The sequence below is a fragment of the Puma concolor genome, chromosome B1 (assembly GCF_028749965.1).
Source record: "Puma concolor isolate L17-30 chromosome B1, mPumCon1.1.hap2, whole genome shotgun sequence".
Classification (NCBI taxonomy): Eukaryota; Metazoa; Chordata; class Mammalia; order Carnivora; family Felidae; genus Puma; species Puma concolor.
In genome coordinates, this window is record NC_141670.1 from 166,423,584 (window position 1) to 166,441,918 (window position 18,335).

The 18,335-nt window shown below is 40.2% G+C and overlaps 1 protein-coding gene across 7 annotated transcripts in view; it reads left to right on the forward strand.

Moving 5' to 3' along the window:
• The window catches only part of FRYL (FRY like transcription coactivator), a 272,920-nt gene that overhangs the window by 207,621 nt on the left and 46,964 nt on the right, over window positions 1–18,335 (forward strand). For all 7 annotated transcript variants that reach the window (XM_086705110.1, XM_086705108.1, XM_086705107.1 and 4 more), the window contains 12 exons: window positions 369–537; window positions 3,201–3,285; window positions 3,862–3,974; window positions 4,949–5,099; window positions 5,763–5,866; window positions 7,045–7,230; window positions 8,806–9,010; window positions 10,235–10,356; window positions 11,105–11,295; window positions 12,844–12,938; window positions 14,010–14,617; window positions 14,955–15,052. In XM_086705110.1, coding sequence (XP_086561236.1) covers window positions 369–537; window positions 3,201–3,285; window positions 3,862–3,974; window positions 4,949–5,099; window positions 5,763–5,866; window positions 7,045–7,230; window positions 8,806–9,010; window positions 10,235–10,356; window positions 11,105–11,295; window positions 12,844–12,938; window positions 14,010–14,617; window positions 14,955–15,052 — 2,127 coding nt within the window. The remainder of the gene's footprint in view (window positions 1–368; window positions 538–3,200; window positions 3,286–3,861; window positions 3,975–4,948; window positions 5,100–5,762; window positions 5,867–7,044; window positions 7,231–8,805; window positions 9,011–10,234; window positions 10,357–11,104; window positions 11,296–12,843; window positions 12,939–14,009; window positions 14,618–14,954; window positions 15,053–18,335) is intronic.

Here is an 18,335-nt window from a genome sequence, read left to right on the forward strand (position 1 = left end):
TGAAGTCTGACTGACTGAAAATAACAGGAAATTTGGGATGATATTATTAATTGCAGTCTTTCCATTAAAAAGAAACTGATTTACAGAAAAGCAATTAGGTTTTTCTTTTCTTAAAAAAAAAATAGTGGAGTCGTAGATACGGTGGGAACCATTAAACAATATCCAGTCATAAGTATAACACTGGGCCGGGAGGGGGGACTGTGTTTAGAAAGCTGACTAATGCCCTATTGCTGATTGATGTTCAGATTTAAGTTGTGCTTATTCACCTACTATTTAAAGTCGAACTTATCTGTTAAAATGTGTTTCAAGACCAATTTGTGAAATAAAACTTTGGCTTTTTCTTCTCCACACAATTTCTTTTGTGACAGGTGAAGAAAGTTATTGTCTATTTAGGTAGAGACAAAACGATGCAGTTGCTGGAGGAGCTGGTGCGGGAACTGCAGCTGACAGACCCCGTCAGCTCGGGGGTCACTCACATGGATAACCCCCCGTATTACCGCATCACTTCCAGCTGCAAAATCCCTTCTGTCACCTCAGGTGAGAAGCCATTTGAAACTGGCAACTTGGTCTCAAAAGAGAAGCTCGACATAATTGTTCACCCTAGCAAGCATTTGCCTTAAACACCATTGAGAAAATAACAGCGCCCCCGTCGGGCTGCACGCTGGGCATGAAGCCTGCTTAGGATTTCCTCTCTCTCCCTCCCTCTCTCTGTCTCTCTCTGTCTCTCTCTCTCTCTCTCTCTTTTTCTCCCTCTGCCCACCCCCCCCCCACTTGCTGTCTCTAAAATTAAGAAAAAAAAACAAAACAAAAGCAAACATGAGTCATGTATGGTAATTAACTTGACAAGACTTTGTAAATCTTCATATGAGTGATGAAGTTTGACAGTGTGAGAGTTCTTAATATTACAGAGGGAAACGTATTTACATATGTATTTGGAACTGGAATATAGATACAACGAGCATTTTTTTTAAGTTTATTTATTTATTTTGAGACAGAGAGAGAGAGAGAGACTGAACAAGCAGGGGAGGGACAGAAAGAGAGGGAGAGGGAGAATCCCAAACAGGCTCCACGTTGTCAGCACAGAGCCCAGTGCAGGGCTCGATCTCATGAACCACGAAATCATGACCTGAGACAAAACCGTGAGTCAGATGCTTAACCAACTGAGCCACCCAGGCACACCCTCCCCTTCTACAACAAGCATTTTTTAATGAATATAATTAGTGTGTTAAATATAGAAAATGCTTACTTGTTGAATTACTCTGTAATTTCATATGATAATTATTTCGGCATATATAATACAGTCACGTAAGTGATATATATATATATATACACACACACATACATATATATACATACACACACACACACACACGTATAGTTATTATAATATTTTAAGTTGAAGAAACTGTGTCCCTGAGGGAATAACTTCCATTAAAACCAATATAATACTGGGACTATTTTAAATTACATTTCCATGAAATTATTTGTCACTCAGTTTGTATTGAATGTTTCTGTCATGTTAATAACATCTGTATAATTAGAAATCTTTTATAGTTTATTTTCTGGCATCTATTTTCATCTCTTAGCTCTTTTAGCTCTTTTTGTTCTACTTTCTAAGGGATTTCTAATAACACTTCCATTGAAAGCTTCTAATATTTTTAATTCTTCTAATATTTTATTCTTTAGTTTTTTGTTTCGTTTTTTTTTTTTTTAGGAACGCCTTATTCATGTTTCATGGTTGGACTGTCTTCCTTATCTGATGAAGTTTTCTTCTCCCAGCAAAAGTTTCTATTGTATCTATATAGTTCTGTTTTGATTTGTCTTAGTAAAAGCTTTTCTCAAAAGTCTACCAATTCTAGATCTGTCTTTTGATAAAGAGTGGAATATTAAAAAGTTGATTGGGGGGCACCTGGGTGGCTCAGTCCGTTGAGCATCTGACTTCGGCTCAGGTCATGATCTCATAGTTCACGGGTTCAAGCCCCATGTTGGGCTCTGTGCTGAGCCTTCTTCTGATTCTGTGTCTCCTTCTCTCTCTGCCCCTCCCTTGCTCATGCTCTCTCTCTCTCTCTCAAAAATAATAAACATTAAAAAAAATTTTTTTTAAGTTGATTGGATATTTTGTAGGTATACATGGAACTTATTGACTTTGTCATTTGTTGTATGATGATTTCATTGATGTAAGTGTCTATAGGTCTCTTCTCTTGGATGACTAATCAGATTCCCCAGACAAAACTCTACTAGTCATCTGCCTAAAGGAGAGGGTGTAGAGCTGTCTGTGTATGTGTGTACAAATACATTAATCCATAGATAACACACACACATACACACAGCATAGTCTTTAAGCCTTCTGGTAGCCCCATGGGGTGAGAAGGTTTCAAGGGGATACAATCTCAAATTTTAGGATGTATATTTTCACTCAATTCCCCTATTCTCAATAAAGTTCTTATTCTTTCAGCTGTAATTATGTGCCCTAGTCCAGAAATCTTTGATTTACTCTTATCAGAAAAGATTTCTGGAAGTGTAGAGAGAGAGCCACCCTGTTACAAGAGGAAGGGGTATAGATTTTGGGGACCAAAACCTCTGAAATAGATTTTCAACCAAGCCTGCCGTTTCAGCAACACCTTCAGAGTACTCCCAGAGATACTCAAAGCTATGAATTCCTGAACCTTTTGGAGGTTCAACAGCATAGATATGGAAGCTTCTTGGTTTACCCCATGACCAGCTTAAGATTCAGCTTTCTTAAAGCTTAATTACTTCCTGTCCATTTGTTTTCAACCATCCAAAATTTTGTTGCTGCTGTCTCCTTTCCCTCTTGGTTGTTATGAGTACGTTCCTTTTTATTAAAAAAAATGTTTTTTAATGTTTATTTTTGAGAGAGAGGGAGAGACACAGAGTGAGAGTGGGGGAGGGGCAGAGAGAGGCGGGGGGAGACACAGAATCCAAAGCAGGCTTCAGGCTTTGTGCTGTCAGCACACAGCCCAGTGCGGGGCTCAAACCCATGGACTGGGAGATCATGACCTGAGCCGAAGTCAGATGCTCAACTGACTGAGCCACCCAACTGCCCCAAGTACATTCCTTTATAAAAATCACGTTGCTCTCATTTTAGTGGAGTTTTAACATCTGTAATTTTGAAATCTTTTGTTCTTACTGAGTTATCCCAGGCTTTAAGTTCACAGATACTGTTTTATTTCTGATTGCAGGAACTACTTCCAGTAGCAATACAATGGTAGCTCCCATAGATGGCAATCCCGATAATAAGCCCATAAAAGAGAATATTGAAGAGAGGTAAGTACCCCTTTGTTCTTCATTAGCCTTTCGGTTTGACAGAGCCTGATTATCAGAATAAATGATAACTTCTGCATTGGCATGTATATTTCATAGAATGTATATTTCAAAATTCTAGTGAAGAAATACATTTCCATTTTGGAAATTTTCCACATTGCCTATTTCATCATTAAAATGCTGACTTGCTAGATTCTTTTATGCGCTCTAACGGATGAATAGGTAGAGTATGTTCTCTCTTTTTGTGTTGTTTACAGTTTTAGACTTTCCTAAATGGCTATTCACTCTGCCTATCTTCTTTATAAAATAGGCTTTATCAGAACATTACTACCCCATTTAAGAAAAATCTTCAGGTAGAAATAATTGACTTTAAATCTTAAGCTTTTGAACTATAAGATGGAAATTAACGTGTGTGTGTGTGTGTGTGTGTGTGTGTGTGTGTGTGTGTGTGTGTGTCTCATAGTAAACTTTTGTTAATAGTTGATGTACTGTGTTCTTTTTTAAACGTAGAAAGTGAAACCGAAAGTACAAATACCATTTTTCCATGAACTGTGACTAACTCCATGATCATTCCCATAGCTATGTGCACCTAGACATCTACAGTGGACTAAACAGTCACTTAAATCGTCAACATCACAGACTAGAATCTCGATACAGTAGCAGCTCTGGAGGATCTTATGAAGAAGAAAAAAGTAATAAGTTCCAAATGTTTTTTTATAACTACAATGGCAAGGTGTATTATTAATATATTAATTTTAGTAAATATATATTTTTCTGGCAAATTGTTTTTAAGAAGTGTTTAACTGCCACTAGTGGTGTTCCAGCATAACCTGAAATGTCCTGATTTTGAGGAGAAGCACGAATGGGGGAAATTTGTTTTAAAAGCACAGGGTCCCTATAGACGAGTCAACAGGAACATAAGAATTGGTTCTCAAAAAGCATCATAGACACTGACTACAGCCTGCTTTTTTTTTTTTTTGCTTTTTTTTTTTTAATAGGTTGGCTCTTTTTCTGTGAATTTATGTTTTACTGAAAAGTTCTCCCTTGCAGTTAATGGTAAAGTGAATATCTACCCAAGTCTCACTAGAACACTGAGGTAGAGTGGAGTAGAAGGGCAAAAGCCTTCAGACTGGGTAGTTGCACCTGAAGGTGATCTGGTCCAATCTCCTCGTTTTGCACATGATGGAACTGAGGTCCAGAGAGGTTAAGTGACTTACCCACGTCACACAGAATTCACATCTCCCGATGCCATTTTTCACTGCACCCTGCAGCCCCACTGCGGTAGAGCAGATTTCCTTTTAAGATGGGTTTGTGTTGGCCCTGTCTCAGAAAATTTAGAGTTGAGTAACTTACCAGAAGGCCCTGGTGACAAGGCAGCTTGACCTATAATGTGGTTTCATGGCTTGGACGTGAACTCTGAAATCTCATGAAGCGCTAGTATAGTTTTGCTTTGATAGAAAGGATAGAGCCCGAATGGATACCTCTTTCCGTCTCTGATTTGCTTAGTGTGATAGTGTTTGTGCGCAGGTCTTCCTAGCAAACCTATGTCCGAAGAGTGGGAAGTTATTTTGTATCACTTTCCAATGCTGTAAAGTGTCTTACTAGCGTTTGCGTATGTTGGCAGAAAAGAGATGGTGTAGAAAATGAGATCATTTTATTTTGATAGGTGATTCAATGCCACTTTATTCTAATTGGCGACTGAAAGTGATGGAGCATAATCAAGGAGAGCCACTACCCTTCCCACCAGCTGGAGGCTGCTGGTCACCACTGGTGGATTACTTGCCTGAAACGTCATCACCTGGATTACCTCTTCACAGGTGGACTACAGCATCATTCCTATTTCATACGAGCCAAATCGCTGCTTAATACTTTCAGCTTTCTTTATGCTATCTGACAACACAGAATAAAAGCCACTTCTCTCTTGACATGCTACAACAAATCAGATCCATGTGTTTAGATTTCGAGAAGTCTCAACACTCAGACCTCTGTTTACCATTAATACTGTTAAATCTACGTCTGCTGCTGCTTTTCTGGGTGTCTGGCATAGTTACTTGACCTTTCTGGGACCCAGTTACTTCCTCTGAAAAATATCTCGCAGTACTAGAGGCACTGTTGTTTGGAGTTGCGTTAAACTGAATTTTACTTAGCAGAATCACAGTAGAATAGTTACGGCATTCTTTCAAAATGTATTAATGTAACCAACACGTAGTGAACACCTACTATGTGGCAAGCAGTGTGCTAGGTGTCAGGGTTGAAGATGAAGAAAATGTGGCCCTTGCCTTTGGGGAGCCCTTAGCAGGTAATGTTTTTTTCTAGAACCATCACTTAACGGTTTCTTCAGCTATATTTCTTTTCCTCTTTTTTTCTTGAGAAGTTGTATTTGTCCATAAAATACAATATTAAAGGCTGCAAGTAACTGGCATGAGATTCGCTCCAGGTTTACTCTGCTGTGACATTAACAGGCGTCTCGTTTGTCACAGGTGTAACATAGCTGTGATCCTTTTGACGGATCTGATCATTGACCACAGTGTGAAGGTGGAATGGGGAAGCTACCTCCATCTTCTTCTTCATGCAATTTTTATAGGTAATTAACGCTGGTTCTGACTCAACATGACGTTATATTTCTGTGACAATTTAAAGGCAGTCTGGTTTTTTGGTATTTCTGTTAACCGTTGTTTGGTACGTAACTCCCATGACACTTTTTATGGGCATTCTCATGGTCTAATAGGGAGTCAGTCCTCGCCTCTCTTGTAACCACAAACAGGTCTTCTCTTCGCATTCCCGTTCTTGTCCTGTCGTCCCTCCACTGCTCACAAGCACAGTTACCATCTAGCAGGAAAAGTTCGGCACCCACAGCAAAAGTAAAGTTAACTTACCTCTCAGACTGGAAATTTGCAGAGTAAAAGGAAAATTAAAATGGGGTCCAAGTATTTCTCAAAAGGATGGGATTGTGGACCGTCTGATTATTACAGCTGAAAGTCCACTGTGCCCTCAGTAGCAGTGGACTTTGAGCTGTAATAATCAGACGGTCCACAATAGGGACCATCTGTGGGATCCACCACAATACTTTTCATGCTTGTAGGATTGGCTTCCTGAAGAAAGTCAAGGTAGTCATCTTACCTGAAGTTTTCCTGATGTGCACATTTATTACTTCGATGTTTCAGTAATCAAACATCCACTGACTTTTCATTGTGCGCTAGGCACAAAAAATGCTTGCCTTTAAAAAAAAGTCATTTACATGAGTATTCTGTCACAGAGTAATAATTTCTAGTAGGTTACTAAGTTTTAGACACAAGATGCATTGAAAACTTGTCTTGATTCCCCCTGCTAACTGTAAGACAATAGGCTATTGTTACAAACTCCAGGCCAATAAGAATTACCGTGTGGTACATCATCTTGTACAAAATATTTTCTGTATTTTCTGCTTTTCTTTAAAATATGCATTTGGGAGGTGCCTGGGTGGCTCAGTCAATTAAGCTTCCGACTTCAGCTCAGGTCATGATCTCCAGCCCGTGAGTTTGAGCCTCACATTGGGCTGTATGCTGACCGCTCCGAGCCTGGAGCCTGCTTCGGATTCTGTGTCTCCCTCTCTCTCTGCCCCAACCCCCTGCTGGCACTCTGTCTCTCTTTCTCTCTCTCCCTCTCTCTCCGTCTCTCAAAAATAAATAAAACATTTTAAAAAATAAAATAAAATATGCACTTGAAGGTAAGGGTACCTGTGATTTCTCTTCACTGACGATGATTTCCAACTGTCGTTCTCAGGGTCTGACCACTGCCACCCCGAGGTGTACGAGCACTGTAAGCGCCTGCTCCTGCACCTGCTAATAGTCACGGGACCCAGCAGTAACATCCGCGCTGTTGCCTCTGTCCTGCTCAGGAACAGGGAGTTTAACGAGCCCAGGGCGCTCACGGTCAAACAGACCGCGCACTTAGATTACACTTGCACAGGTATTTGCTTTAAACGTCCAGTTTGACAATGGAATCATGCTTCGTTCATTTGGAAACTATAACAGAGAAAGTCAACTAAATAGAAGTTGAAAGGCTTTAAGTGTAGTTTTATGATTTTAAGTACCATTTACCTCATTAACTGGTAAAAGAATTAAACTCGGAGTATTTGAGTCTGTATCACCTGTAAGGGTCTTTCTTTGTCATGAGAATTTTAAGTTCTCAACATGCAGGTTGAGGATCAGTGAAACAGTGCTACGCTTACGGAGCACAGTTACCGAGAAGATGTTGAACCTGTATTACATTCCTCGTGCTCTCAAGATCTGAGAAATGAACAAAGCGAGACATTAACATTTTATTGTTCATTTGATTATGTTTACTGTCTTTAAAATGTTAGGCATTTTTAAGTCTAGTAAATTCCAAATTATACATTTGGAAGTAATGCGGTCCAAATTAATGAGACTTTATTTTTTTTTTTTATTATTTTTTTTTTCTTTCAACGTTTATTTATTTTTGGGACAGAGAGAGACAGAGCATGAACGGGGGAGGGGCAGCGAGAGAGGGAGACACAGAATCAGAAACAGGCTCCAGGCTCTGAGCTATCAGCCCAGAGCCTGATGTGGGGCTCGAACTCACGGACCGCGAGATCGTGACCTGGCTGAAGTCGGACGCTTAACCGACTGCGCCACCCAGGCGCCCCAATGAGACTTTAATATAGAAGTTATTTCACTATTGGTGTCATTTTTTTTTAAATTTACTTTGCAAGTTCTATTTTCTTCTTTCCTAATAGCCCTAACTTACTTATCCATTTGTCTGTATCATCAGGTTAATAATAGATGACCTAGAAAATAATTGTTTTTAAAAAATGAAATAAAATTACATTTCTTACTAATCATGTAATGTCAGATACAGGGTTAATGTTCTTTAGTGAAAACCCTGTGGTTAGTAAGAAAACAATTATTAGGAAACATTGCACCTTTTAAAATGTGGCTAAAATATGAATAAAGTTTACTGTCTCTTTTATGTTAAAACATCTTTTTAAAAATTCCATAGTTGGTTTTTGTTGTTTGTTCTTAAGGCTTCTTTTGCCATTTTGTGACTATAGGCATTTGTAATAAAAAGAATTTAATAATTGACATAATATAAATATTACAAAGACTTTAAAATTGTCTTTCTTCAGGTAAAATGAAGTGGAAAGTGTAGAATCCTTTCCATAAGAAAAATCAGTTCACATTGTGGAAAAGACTGACTTAATACACATTGAGGCAATGTGCCGAAATATTAGGAAAGTGCCACTTTCAACTTTCTTCAGCAGATGGCAGCAAAAGACTTCACAGCAAACCCAAATAGCTAAGTTTTAATAATAGGCTGTGGGAGACAATGTTTGCCCCCCAAACTCACTTGATGGAATTTGGTGCTTATGAGGTTCCCGCAGAAGGAGTGCTGATTTGTATCAGCTGACAGCAACAGATTCCCTGATGTGTCCCACATAACCTGTAAGGAAGGATAGTTTGACGCTTTCAATAGTGTATGAGATCCTTTCATGTCTGGGTATTGACGGCCATCTTTCTTTTACAGCGGGCGTTAGTGATTTTATACCTGATTACCAGCCCTCCCCTATGACTGACTCAGGGCTTAGCTCAAGTTCTACCTCTTCTAGTATCAGCTTAGGAAATAACAGCGCTGCCATTTCCCATCTACACACCACTCTCCTCAATGAGGTCGACATCTCCGTAGAGCAGGATGGAAAAGTCAAAACCCTCATGGAATTCATTACCTCAAGGTAACGTTACAGCTCTCACCATTCTGGCAACATACCTGTGTTAAGTCATTCTTTTTTGTCAGCTACAGTGAACCCTGTTTTTGATTTCTCGTGTGCCACTGATTGGGAATACACACGTTTGTATTGGGTGTAGAAACTTAGAAACTTGGATGCCTCCAAAGACTTTCTCCTGTTGTGCTCACACAGTTATACTGGAGGAGGGCCTCAAGTGTGTCTGGATACCAGGTACCCAAAGAGAATACAGTCTTACCTGAATACATATTCCACTTCCATTAGTTACATTATCAGTCAGTCGTCAAATATTTATTTATGATCGCCTGCTCTTTGCAAGGCACAAGTATAGAAGAAATGGATGGGGAGAAAGAAGGGGGGCTGGTGTCCCACAGCAAGAGAGCGAAACCATCAGGGGCTTGAGAAATAAAGTATTGGAAATGGCGAGTAACCCAGTCTGACTGTAATGCTGAGGGAAAAGTTTCTGGACAAGAAAACTTTGTAGTCCAGGGAGAAGTCAAACTGGAGGGCTCTGAGGCCTCAGCCATAGGCTACAGATCTTTCAAGAAAGCAGACGTTATTGAAAATCCTGGAGCTGGATGGGAAGGGTGAGAAGCACAATTAAAGAAATAGGTTGAGAAAATCAGTCTCGGAGCAATGAACAGGATGAATTAGAGCTGTCAGATACTGGTGGCTACGTGACCACAAAGGAGGTTTTCAGGGCACTTTGGGCCTGAGGTGATATGGGGTTGAACCCTTACTAACCAAGGCGGCAGCCTTGAGAATGCAAAGATGGTTTAAAGAAAGAGTCAACAGGAAACCGTGCTCTCTTAAACTTATGCTGGATCTTCAGCTAGTAAATTATTTCCTTCGCATTGCAATCTAAATACATTCTAGCCTCTCCAAATTATACTGCTGTGACCTATGACACATAAGCAGTTCCCAGTGCTCTTCTCACTTTGTAAAAGTCTGTCATCCTTTCCTACCACCTCTGAGAGAGTCTAACTGTAATGATGGAAGACTGAAATTGCATGTAGCCTGGATCTTCCTCTCCTTGCTGTAGACCATCACATGCTCAAGTACGTAAATAGTAGTCGACTGTGCGACGTGCTGCTATTTGGCTTAGCCCACTACTGTCCTTTCTTATGGCAAATGCACATCTAATGTAACTGTGAGTAAAACCGTTAATGTAAGTTGAAAACCACGGGCATTATGTCTGTTCTCTGTTTTCAGAAAAAGAGGGCCCCTTTGGAACCATGAGGATGTTTCTGCCAAGAATCCTAACATCAAGAGTGCTGAGCAGTTAACTACATTTTTGAAACATGTGGTTTCTGTTTTTAAGCAGTCAAGCTCAGGTATCTTTCATTAAACAGTTCAGATAGTACTTTCAATGAGACTTTTTCATGTGATGCGAAAACTTCTGGTCATGTGTAGCAGTGAGTTGACAGTTGAGAAGTCTAAAGTGAAAAGTTTTAGACAGGTCTTCTTTTTGAAGTTATTAGTGATGATGGATAGCTTTTGATTAAAGGAAAATTAAGTTATTCCTTGGAAAATTAAGTTACTCCTTAAAAAATAAGACAGCCACTTGTGACATTCCAGGGTGCTTCATTTTGTGTGTGGTGGCATAATAAAGTTACAGGGCAGTTGTGTATTATGAAACGATTACATTAAAGGAACATAGATGGAGAGGACAAACTTGAATTCTTTTTTATACAGTCGGTGGCTTCTGTGATCTGAAATCAACACATTCTGAAAGTTACTGTAAAAAAACCGTATCTGTCTAAAGTAGTGGTTCTCAACTAGAGGTGATTTTGCCCCTCGCTTCATGTTTTCTCTCTCCTTCTGCTCCTCTCCCCCACTCATGCCCTCTCTCAAATAAAATAAATAAATAAATACTTTTTTTTTTTTTTTAAAAGATTACAAAACAAGTAAGTAAAATGCAAATGGAGTTTAATGGAAAGAAAAAACATTGCCATAAAGCCTGAGTGCCTGCCCGGTTTGCCAGGCACTGTGCTGGGCACCGGGTTTAAAATGGTTAGCGGCTGATGAAAACCCTGCATTCCAAGCAACAAGAACACTCACTTGTTTCCTTTGTCTTCACAGAAGGAATGCATTTGGAACATCATCTTAGTGAAGTTGCTCTACAAACAGCACTTTCTTGTTCTTCTCGACACTATGCTGGGAGATCCTTCCAGATTTTCAGGGCCCTAAAGCAGCCTCTTTCTGCAACTACACTTTCTGATGTTCTCTCCAGACTTGTAGAAACTGTAGGGGATCCGGGAGAAGATGCACAGGTATTGCATTAAATTCGTTCAGCAGCCATTGAGCAGCTACTCATTGTCAAGGACTCATTTGCCAAGTACAGAGCACCGCAGGGCAAGCAAGATAATGGTTACACGGCATTGGCATCAAATGCCAACAAGCAGGCAAAGAATTAAGAAACAAAATTTTGTACGTGATACTTAATAACATACTAATCGAATCACATACTTCAGTGCGAATCAGAGAAAGCTTTACATTTACACACACACATACGGCCCACACTTGCATATTATCCTGGGATTTAAATGTAAATGTAGGGGGGCGCCTGGGTGGCTCAGTCGGTTAAGCGTCCGACTTCAGCTCAGGTCACGATCTCGCGGTCCGTGAGTTCAAGCCCCGCGTCGGACTCTGGGCTGATGGCTCAGAGCCTGGAGCCTGCTTCCGATTCTGTGTCTCCCTCTATCTCTGACCCTCCCCGTTCATGCTCTGTCTCTGTCTCAAAAATAAATTAAAAAAAAAAATTTAAAAAAAAATAAATTTAAATGTAGAGTGTTGAGTTGTTAAGGTAAATTAAGTGAAATAATGCAATAGAGAACTTAAGTCTATGCAGACTAATGATTTTATTAACACTGTTCTAGACACTGGGGATCTGGTAGCAACCAAGTTCCTGGCATTCTGGAGCTCACGTTCTGTTGGAGAAATAAGCCTCTAATCCACCACTAATATGTAACACGCTTTTATTTAGAGATTATTGCTATGAACATAATAAGGTAGAATAATGGGTTAAGGAGCAGTATGGGAGAGGGAGTTGTTTTATATGTGACCATCTGAGACGGTGAGTTTTAAACACGTACGTAAGTGAAGTGAGTCCTGTGATAATACGGAAGAATATTTCAGGCAGAGAAATAAGAGTAGTGAGTGCAAAGGCCCTGAGGCAGAAGCAACAAGCCTATTTTTGAGGAACATGAAGCAAACCAGTATGGCTAGTTTATTGGATGGTGTGTCTAGCATCTGAAGATCGATGGGGACAGGTCCAGATTATGTGGGGTCTAGGGAGAGGTGACATTTTACTTGTAAGTGATGGCGAACAGTACTCACAGGCCTTGAGAGGAGGGTGATGGATATAGTTTGCGATTTAAAAAATTCACTCTGGAGGCTAGGTAGAGTCCTCAGGAGGGCAATAGGAGTCATTTAAGAGGCCGTTGTAAAAGTCCACGCTGAAATGGTGGTAGTTTAGCTGACGGGACGCTATGGAAGTGTGGAGGGGGGGTCATCAGATTTCAGATATATTTTAAAGTAGTATTTTCAAGACTTGCCAACGGACTTAACTTAGACGTGAGAGAAAGAAACAAAAATGACTCGTAGATTTTTGGCCTAAGCAATTTTGGGTGGATCGTGGTGCCATTATAACCATTAGTTTGAGGAGTTTTCATCAATCAGCAAGATCATGTTGCTCAAGAGTTTAATCATTTTGTAATGTTAATGTTGAGTTTGTTCTAATTTTAAATCTCCTCGGGAAGTCCATTCTAATTTTCTTTTTTTCCAAAGCGTAATGAATTAAGACCTGCCTTTTCTCCTAGGGGTTTGTGATCGAACTCCTGCTCACATTGGAGTCTGCGATTGACACTTTGGCCGAAACCATGAAGCATTACGATCTTCTTTCTGCCCTTTCTCAGTAAGAATTGCATCCAGGCGAACTGTACATTCGTATACAGAACTGCCATAGCTGAATACGCAGAACCATAACGTTAAGTTATCCTAATATTGCTGGTGGGAATGATACCAAAACATTCCGATGGACCAGCAGTGGGAAAAGGAGCCTCGGACAGGGAGCCCATGCGAAAAGTCCCAGCGCTCTGTGTGGCGGTGGTGTTCTTGTAATGGCCCGGTCAGGGGTCCTTCTGCTGCCGCGTGACTCGGCTTCAGCCTCACTGCCCGGTTCCGTTCCCGCTGCGCTCGACATCCCCTTGCCCCACAGCAGGCCGGCCCCCTCCTGACTCACACCTTCCACAAATTGCTCCTCTCCTCCAGCTTTCTCTTCCTTGCACCTCCTGAATCGATTTATCCTTCAAGACCCATCTTGGATGTTTCTAACTCCCCGAGGGCAGCGCTATACTTACTCCATTTTGGGGGTTCCCACGGTGTTTTCTTCATATTTGAATAAAGCAAGTAACGAGCAGTAAAGTTTTACATACCCATCTCCCCCAGCAGACTTCAGTATTCCTAGCTTTTCCATACTCCTGGCACATACAGGAAGCATTCTGTCATTATTTTTAAATCTGTGATAATTGGATGTGAGGGAGGAGAAATCAAACATACATTTTTGAGCTTGATTTGGGGGCGGGGGGGGTGGCGGGTAAAGAGTGTGCATTAACAGAAATAAGGATATGGGGACCATCAAGTTTGGGGAGAAGACAAATGAGGTCTGCTTTGGATGTAATGTTCACTAAATCCCAGAGCTGAAGGTGGTCAGTGATAATGGTAGCAGAATTTTCGCTTCAAATCAAACGCCGTCCAACTCACAGGAAACAGTTGGCCACAGTAGGAAAGAGACTGTTGTCCATTTTGCTTTAATATGGAGGAAAGGGCTGAAATTTGATGAAGCGAAGTCAGATACTGAAACATAATTTGTCCTGGTAACAGTTACTGTTTTTTTTTCAGTGTCTTTGAGAGTAAATAATGTAGCCAAAGAAGCGATTGTACATGCATTTATTTTCCTTTCTTTTTTTTTATTTTTTTTGTAAAGAACCTCATACCGTGATCCTCTAATGGGAAACAAGTATGCAGCTAACAGGAAAAGCACTGGACAACTCAATCTAAGCACAAGTCCCATTAACAGCAGCAGTTATTTGGGATATAACAGTAATGCAAGAAGTAACTCTTTGAGATTAAGTTTAATTGGTGACCGAAGAGGTGACCGGCGGAGGAGTAACACACTGGACATAATGGATGGACGGATAAACCATAGCAATAGTTTAGCAAGGACTAGAAGCCTTTCCTCCCTGCGAGAGAAAGGCATGTATGACGTGCAGTCCCCTACTGAGCCTGCCAACTTGATGGCCACCATTTTTTGGATAGCAGCATCGCTATTAGAATCGGATTACGAATATGAATACCTCCTGGCTCTCAGGCTTCTCAACAAACTGCTTATCCATTTGCCTTTGGATAAATCAGAGAGTCGAGAGAAGATTGAAAATGTACAAAGCAAATTGAAATGGAGTAACTTCCCAGGCCTTCAGCAGCTCTTCCTTAAGGGTTTTACCTCAGTATCTACACAAGAGATGACCGTGCACCTCCTCAGTAAACTCATCGCCGTCTCCAAGCACACGTTGGTGGATCCTTCCCAGTTGTCAGGTGATGTTAACAGAATTGCACCAGCTCTCTGCTTTCTAGTGTAGTGAAATGTAAACTAATCATTTGTTTTGAACTCTAATTTCTGCTTTTCCACAAATGATCATGGGTTGCTGCTGCCGCTGTTGTTGTTATTGTTGTTGTTGTTGTTGTTTTTAATATGTGAGATAGCTTAAATTCTTTGGTAAAAGCAAAAAAAAAGAAAGAAAGCATTTAGAAGATCAGGCACTCCAGGAAATAAAAAGAAAATGGTTTCCGTGAACCATTAAAAAAAAATACCTTGAATTTTTTTAAATAATGTGCAATAAAAATTGGTTATTGTTTGCTTTTTTTTTGATAGGCTTTCCTCTTAACATCCTTTGCTTATTGCCTCACTTAATCCAGCATTTTGACAGCCCAACTCAGTTTTGCAAAGAAACAGCTAGTCGAATAGCAAAGGTAAGCAAATGTTACGCTGAAAGATAAACGCTAGCGGGAAATTTCTCTGGAGTTTACCTTAAAGGGGGGAATCTCTTAAAAATCTTTTACCGTCACTTCCGCTGTGAATTTCACATCTTTTTATTCTTTTCCTCCATATAAAGGAGTTTTGCAGTCATGATGTAAGCTACCACTGTTCAAATCACAGTGAATAAAATTATTTGTTTAGAGTAAAGCTCCGCTGAGTCTGAGTCTTTTTCGGTTCCCTTTCCCTACTTTTGTCTTCTGCTTCTCTATCAGTTTCCAATTCATTCCTTTGTTCACCACCAGATATTTGCTGAGCACTGGGTCAGGTGCCAGAAATGCAGTGATAATCAAAGCAGACAGAGTACCTGCCCCTGTGGGCCTTACACTAGGGGTATAATAGTAGACAGGGGCCATAGAGTCTGTCTGATAAGTGCAGTGAAAGGACAGTACTCTCGGGGCACAGAAAGCAACAGTCCGCCTAGAGGAGATCCTCTCAAAGCCGACACTGCAGACTGAATAGGAGTAACCAAACTAAGATCCCTGGATGAGAAACAAGGAACGACAGGGCCGAGGGTAGAAGTTTTCCAGGCATGAGAAATTGCATGTGCAAAGGCCCTGAGAAGAAGAGGGCAAAACACATTTTGTGGCTCCGAAAGTTCTCTCTTCTTTTATTTTTGCCTTTTTTTTCTTTAAACATTCTCTTCGTCTCTCTTTGCTGGCTTCATCCTTTCCCCTTCCTTATTTGGCTCTTTCCCTCCCATTGTTTCTGAAACAGGAACTTAGCTATTTTTAAGTCATCTGTTAACATTTGCTCGAAAGTGTTAGAGCTCTTGATCAGACTTTTAAAAAAGATGATCTTTAAAAATAATTTCCTCTCAAGAAAAATAACCCAAATAACTTGCCTTCTGCTTAAACTTAATTCTTAATTTTCTTTCTTTTCTTTCTTCTTTCTTTCTTTCTTTTTCTTTCTTTCTTTCTTTCTTTCTTTCTTTCTTTCTTTCTTTCTTCTTTTTTTGTCAGTTAATGAGTCTTAGGAAAAAAGGCTTTAACAACTGAAAATATAGACAGTTATAAGGAGTTCTATAAATTTACAAGTCCTATACATACAGCAGGAAATTAAGTGAACTGGGGGGGGAGGAGTATAAGATAGCAGTATAAGATAACCTAGCTAAAGCAGGGGGAGGAAAAGCAGAGAAATCTTCAACAGAAGGGAATAAGCAAGTAAAATTCTCTGGAAGAGCTTTTTCTATAAGCAGCCCTTTAAAAGCTGAGGGTTATTTAACAAAAGTAACACAGCAGTAAGGGGAAAGAGCAAGCATGCAGAAAGCCAGGTAAAACACCCACTTCTCCAGTGCCCAAATCCCATGACTGGTAAGTGCAGATTTCTCCCCGGGTTATCCCAGCCCAATTAATCACATTAAGAGTCACAAAACTAGAACCCTTTTGTTATCTTGATAGATAATATTTAATAAGTGGCAAGATCATATGTAATAAAATATGCTGTTGAATCCATCCCTCAGTAAATTTCTAAATTAGATAGGGAGAGATTTTTAACATAATCATTTTAAAAGCATGTATTTTAAAAAAAAGAGCCATTATTATAGTTAGTGGAAACATCTTAATTTTGAAAAGGATTGCCCTAGGGGCGCCTGGGTGGCGCAGTCGGTTAAGCGTCCGACTTCAGCCAGGTCACGATCTCGCGGTCCGTGAGTTCGAGCCCCGCGTCAGGCTCTGGGCTGATGGCTCAGAGCCTGGAGCCTGTTTCCGATTCTGTGTCTCCCTCTCTCTCTGCCCCTCCCCCGTTCATGCTCTGTCTCTCTCTGTCCCAAAAATAAATAAACATTGAAAAAAAAAATTTTGAAAAGGATTGCCCTAAACACCCAACAACACATATTTGCATAATGAGGTCTGAAAGTGGTACAAAATAATTTATTAAAATACCTTTCCTTTTAGTATCCTAATGATACATCACTAGAAAAATGTTGTAAAGATGTATTTTTTTTTTTTCACGAGAGATAAGAAAGAACATATAAAGGGGAAAAAAGTATATTGGCTTACTTTGGGATTTCAAAAAATAAAAAGCATGAATCCTGTCATCAGGGAAGTAGAGTAGGAGCATTTAGAATGGCAGGTGACACTTCCCGTCTGAGAACTTCCTGCTGAATGCTGGCATAAGAGAAGAACTCAGCCCAGCCCAGCCCGAAGGATGTGGGCACCCCTCAGGGGGTCAGGCCTCTGCCGTCTTGACCAGGGCAAAGCACAGGAAAGTCCCAGATACCTTTTTGTTTCTAAGAAATCAAACATGGCTTTGTGTGCGTCATAAATTGTCGTTAAGTCTGTTTTCTTCCTGTTGAGCAGCACACAAAGGTTCCTTCCCTCGGCTTTCAGCAACCTGCAGGATGTGAATTAAATGGATTCCTTAATTATTCTCTCACTTAAACTGTTGAGAGCAATTTTCTGCCATTATGTGCTTCCTCATTATGCAAATATCCCTAGTTCTGTTTGTGCCCTTGGAGAGCACAGGATTTCAAAGCGAGGCAACACTTAGGACAAATATTGTCCTTTTAAGCTATTCATTATGGCAAAAAATAGTATGCTAAAAATGTTTGCTTATAAGACAGTCTTTTGAAGTCATATTTTAACCTGGTAATTCAAAATTTCCAAAATTAAATCCAGATTTAGCCATTTTCTTTAAAATTACACAGCATACATTCCTAGGAATTTTCTTCCTTTTCAATTAAAGGTTTTTAAAAATCATGCTTTAGGGGCGCCTGGGTGGCTCAGTCGGTTAAGCATCTGACTTCAGCTCAGGTCACGATCTCACGGTGCGTGAGTTCGAGCCCCGCGTCAGGCTCTGGGCTGATGGCTCGGAGCCTGGAGCCTGTTTCCGATTCTGTGTCTCCCTCTCTGCCCCTCCCCCGTTCATGCTCTGTCTCTCTCTGTCCCAAAAATAAATAAACGTTGAAAAATAAATAAATAAGTAAATAAAAATAAAAATCATGCTTTAATGCAACTCTTTGTCTTGGGGTCTTGAGTTCAGGCCCCCCATAGCATGTAGAGATTAAACAAATAAAAAGATCATGCTTTAAAAACCTATTTTTTTAAGAACATAAGAATCCTAGAAGAATTTTTCAGGAAGATACACACTTTAAAATTTTACTTTACAGAAATTACTTTAATGGGGCACCTGGGCGGCTGAGTCGGTTCAGCATCCAGCTCCTGATTTTGGCTCAGGTCACGCATGATCCCTGGGTCGTGGGATGGAGCCCTGCTTATG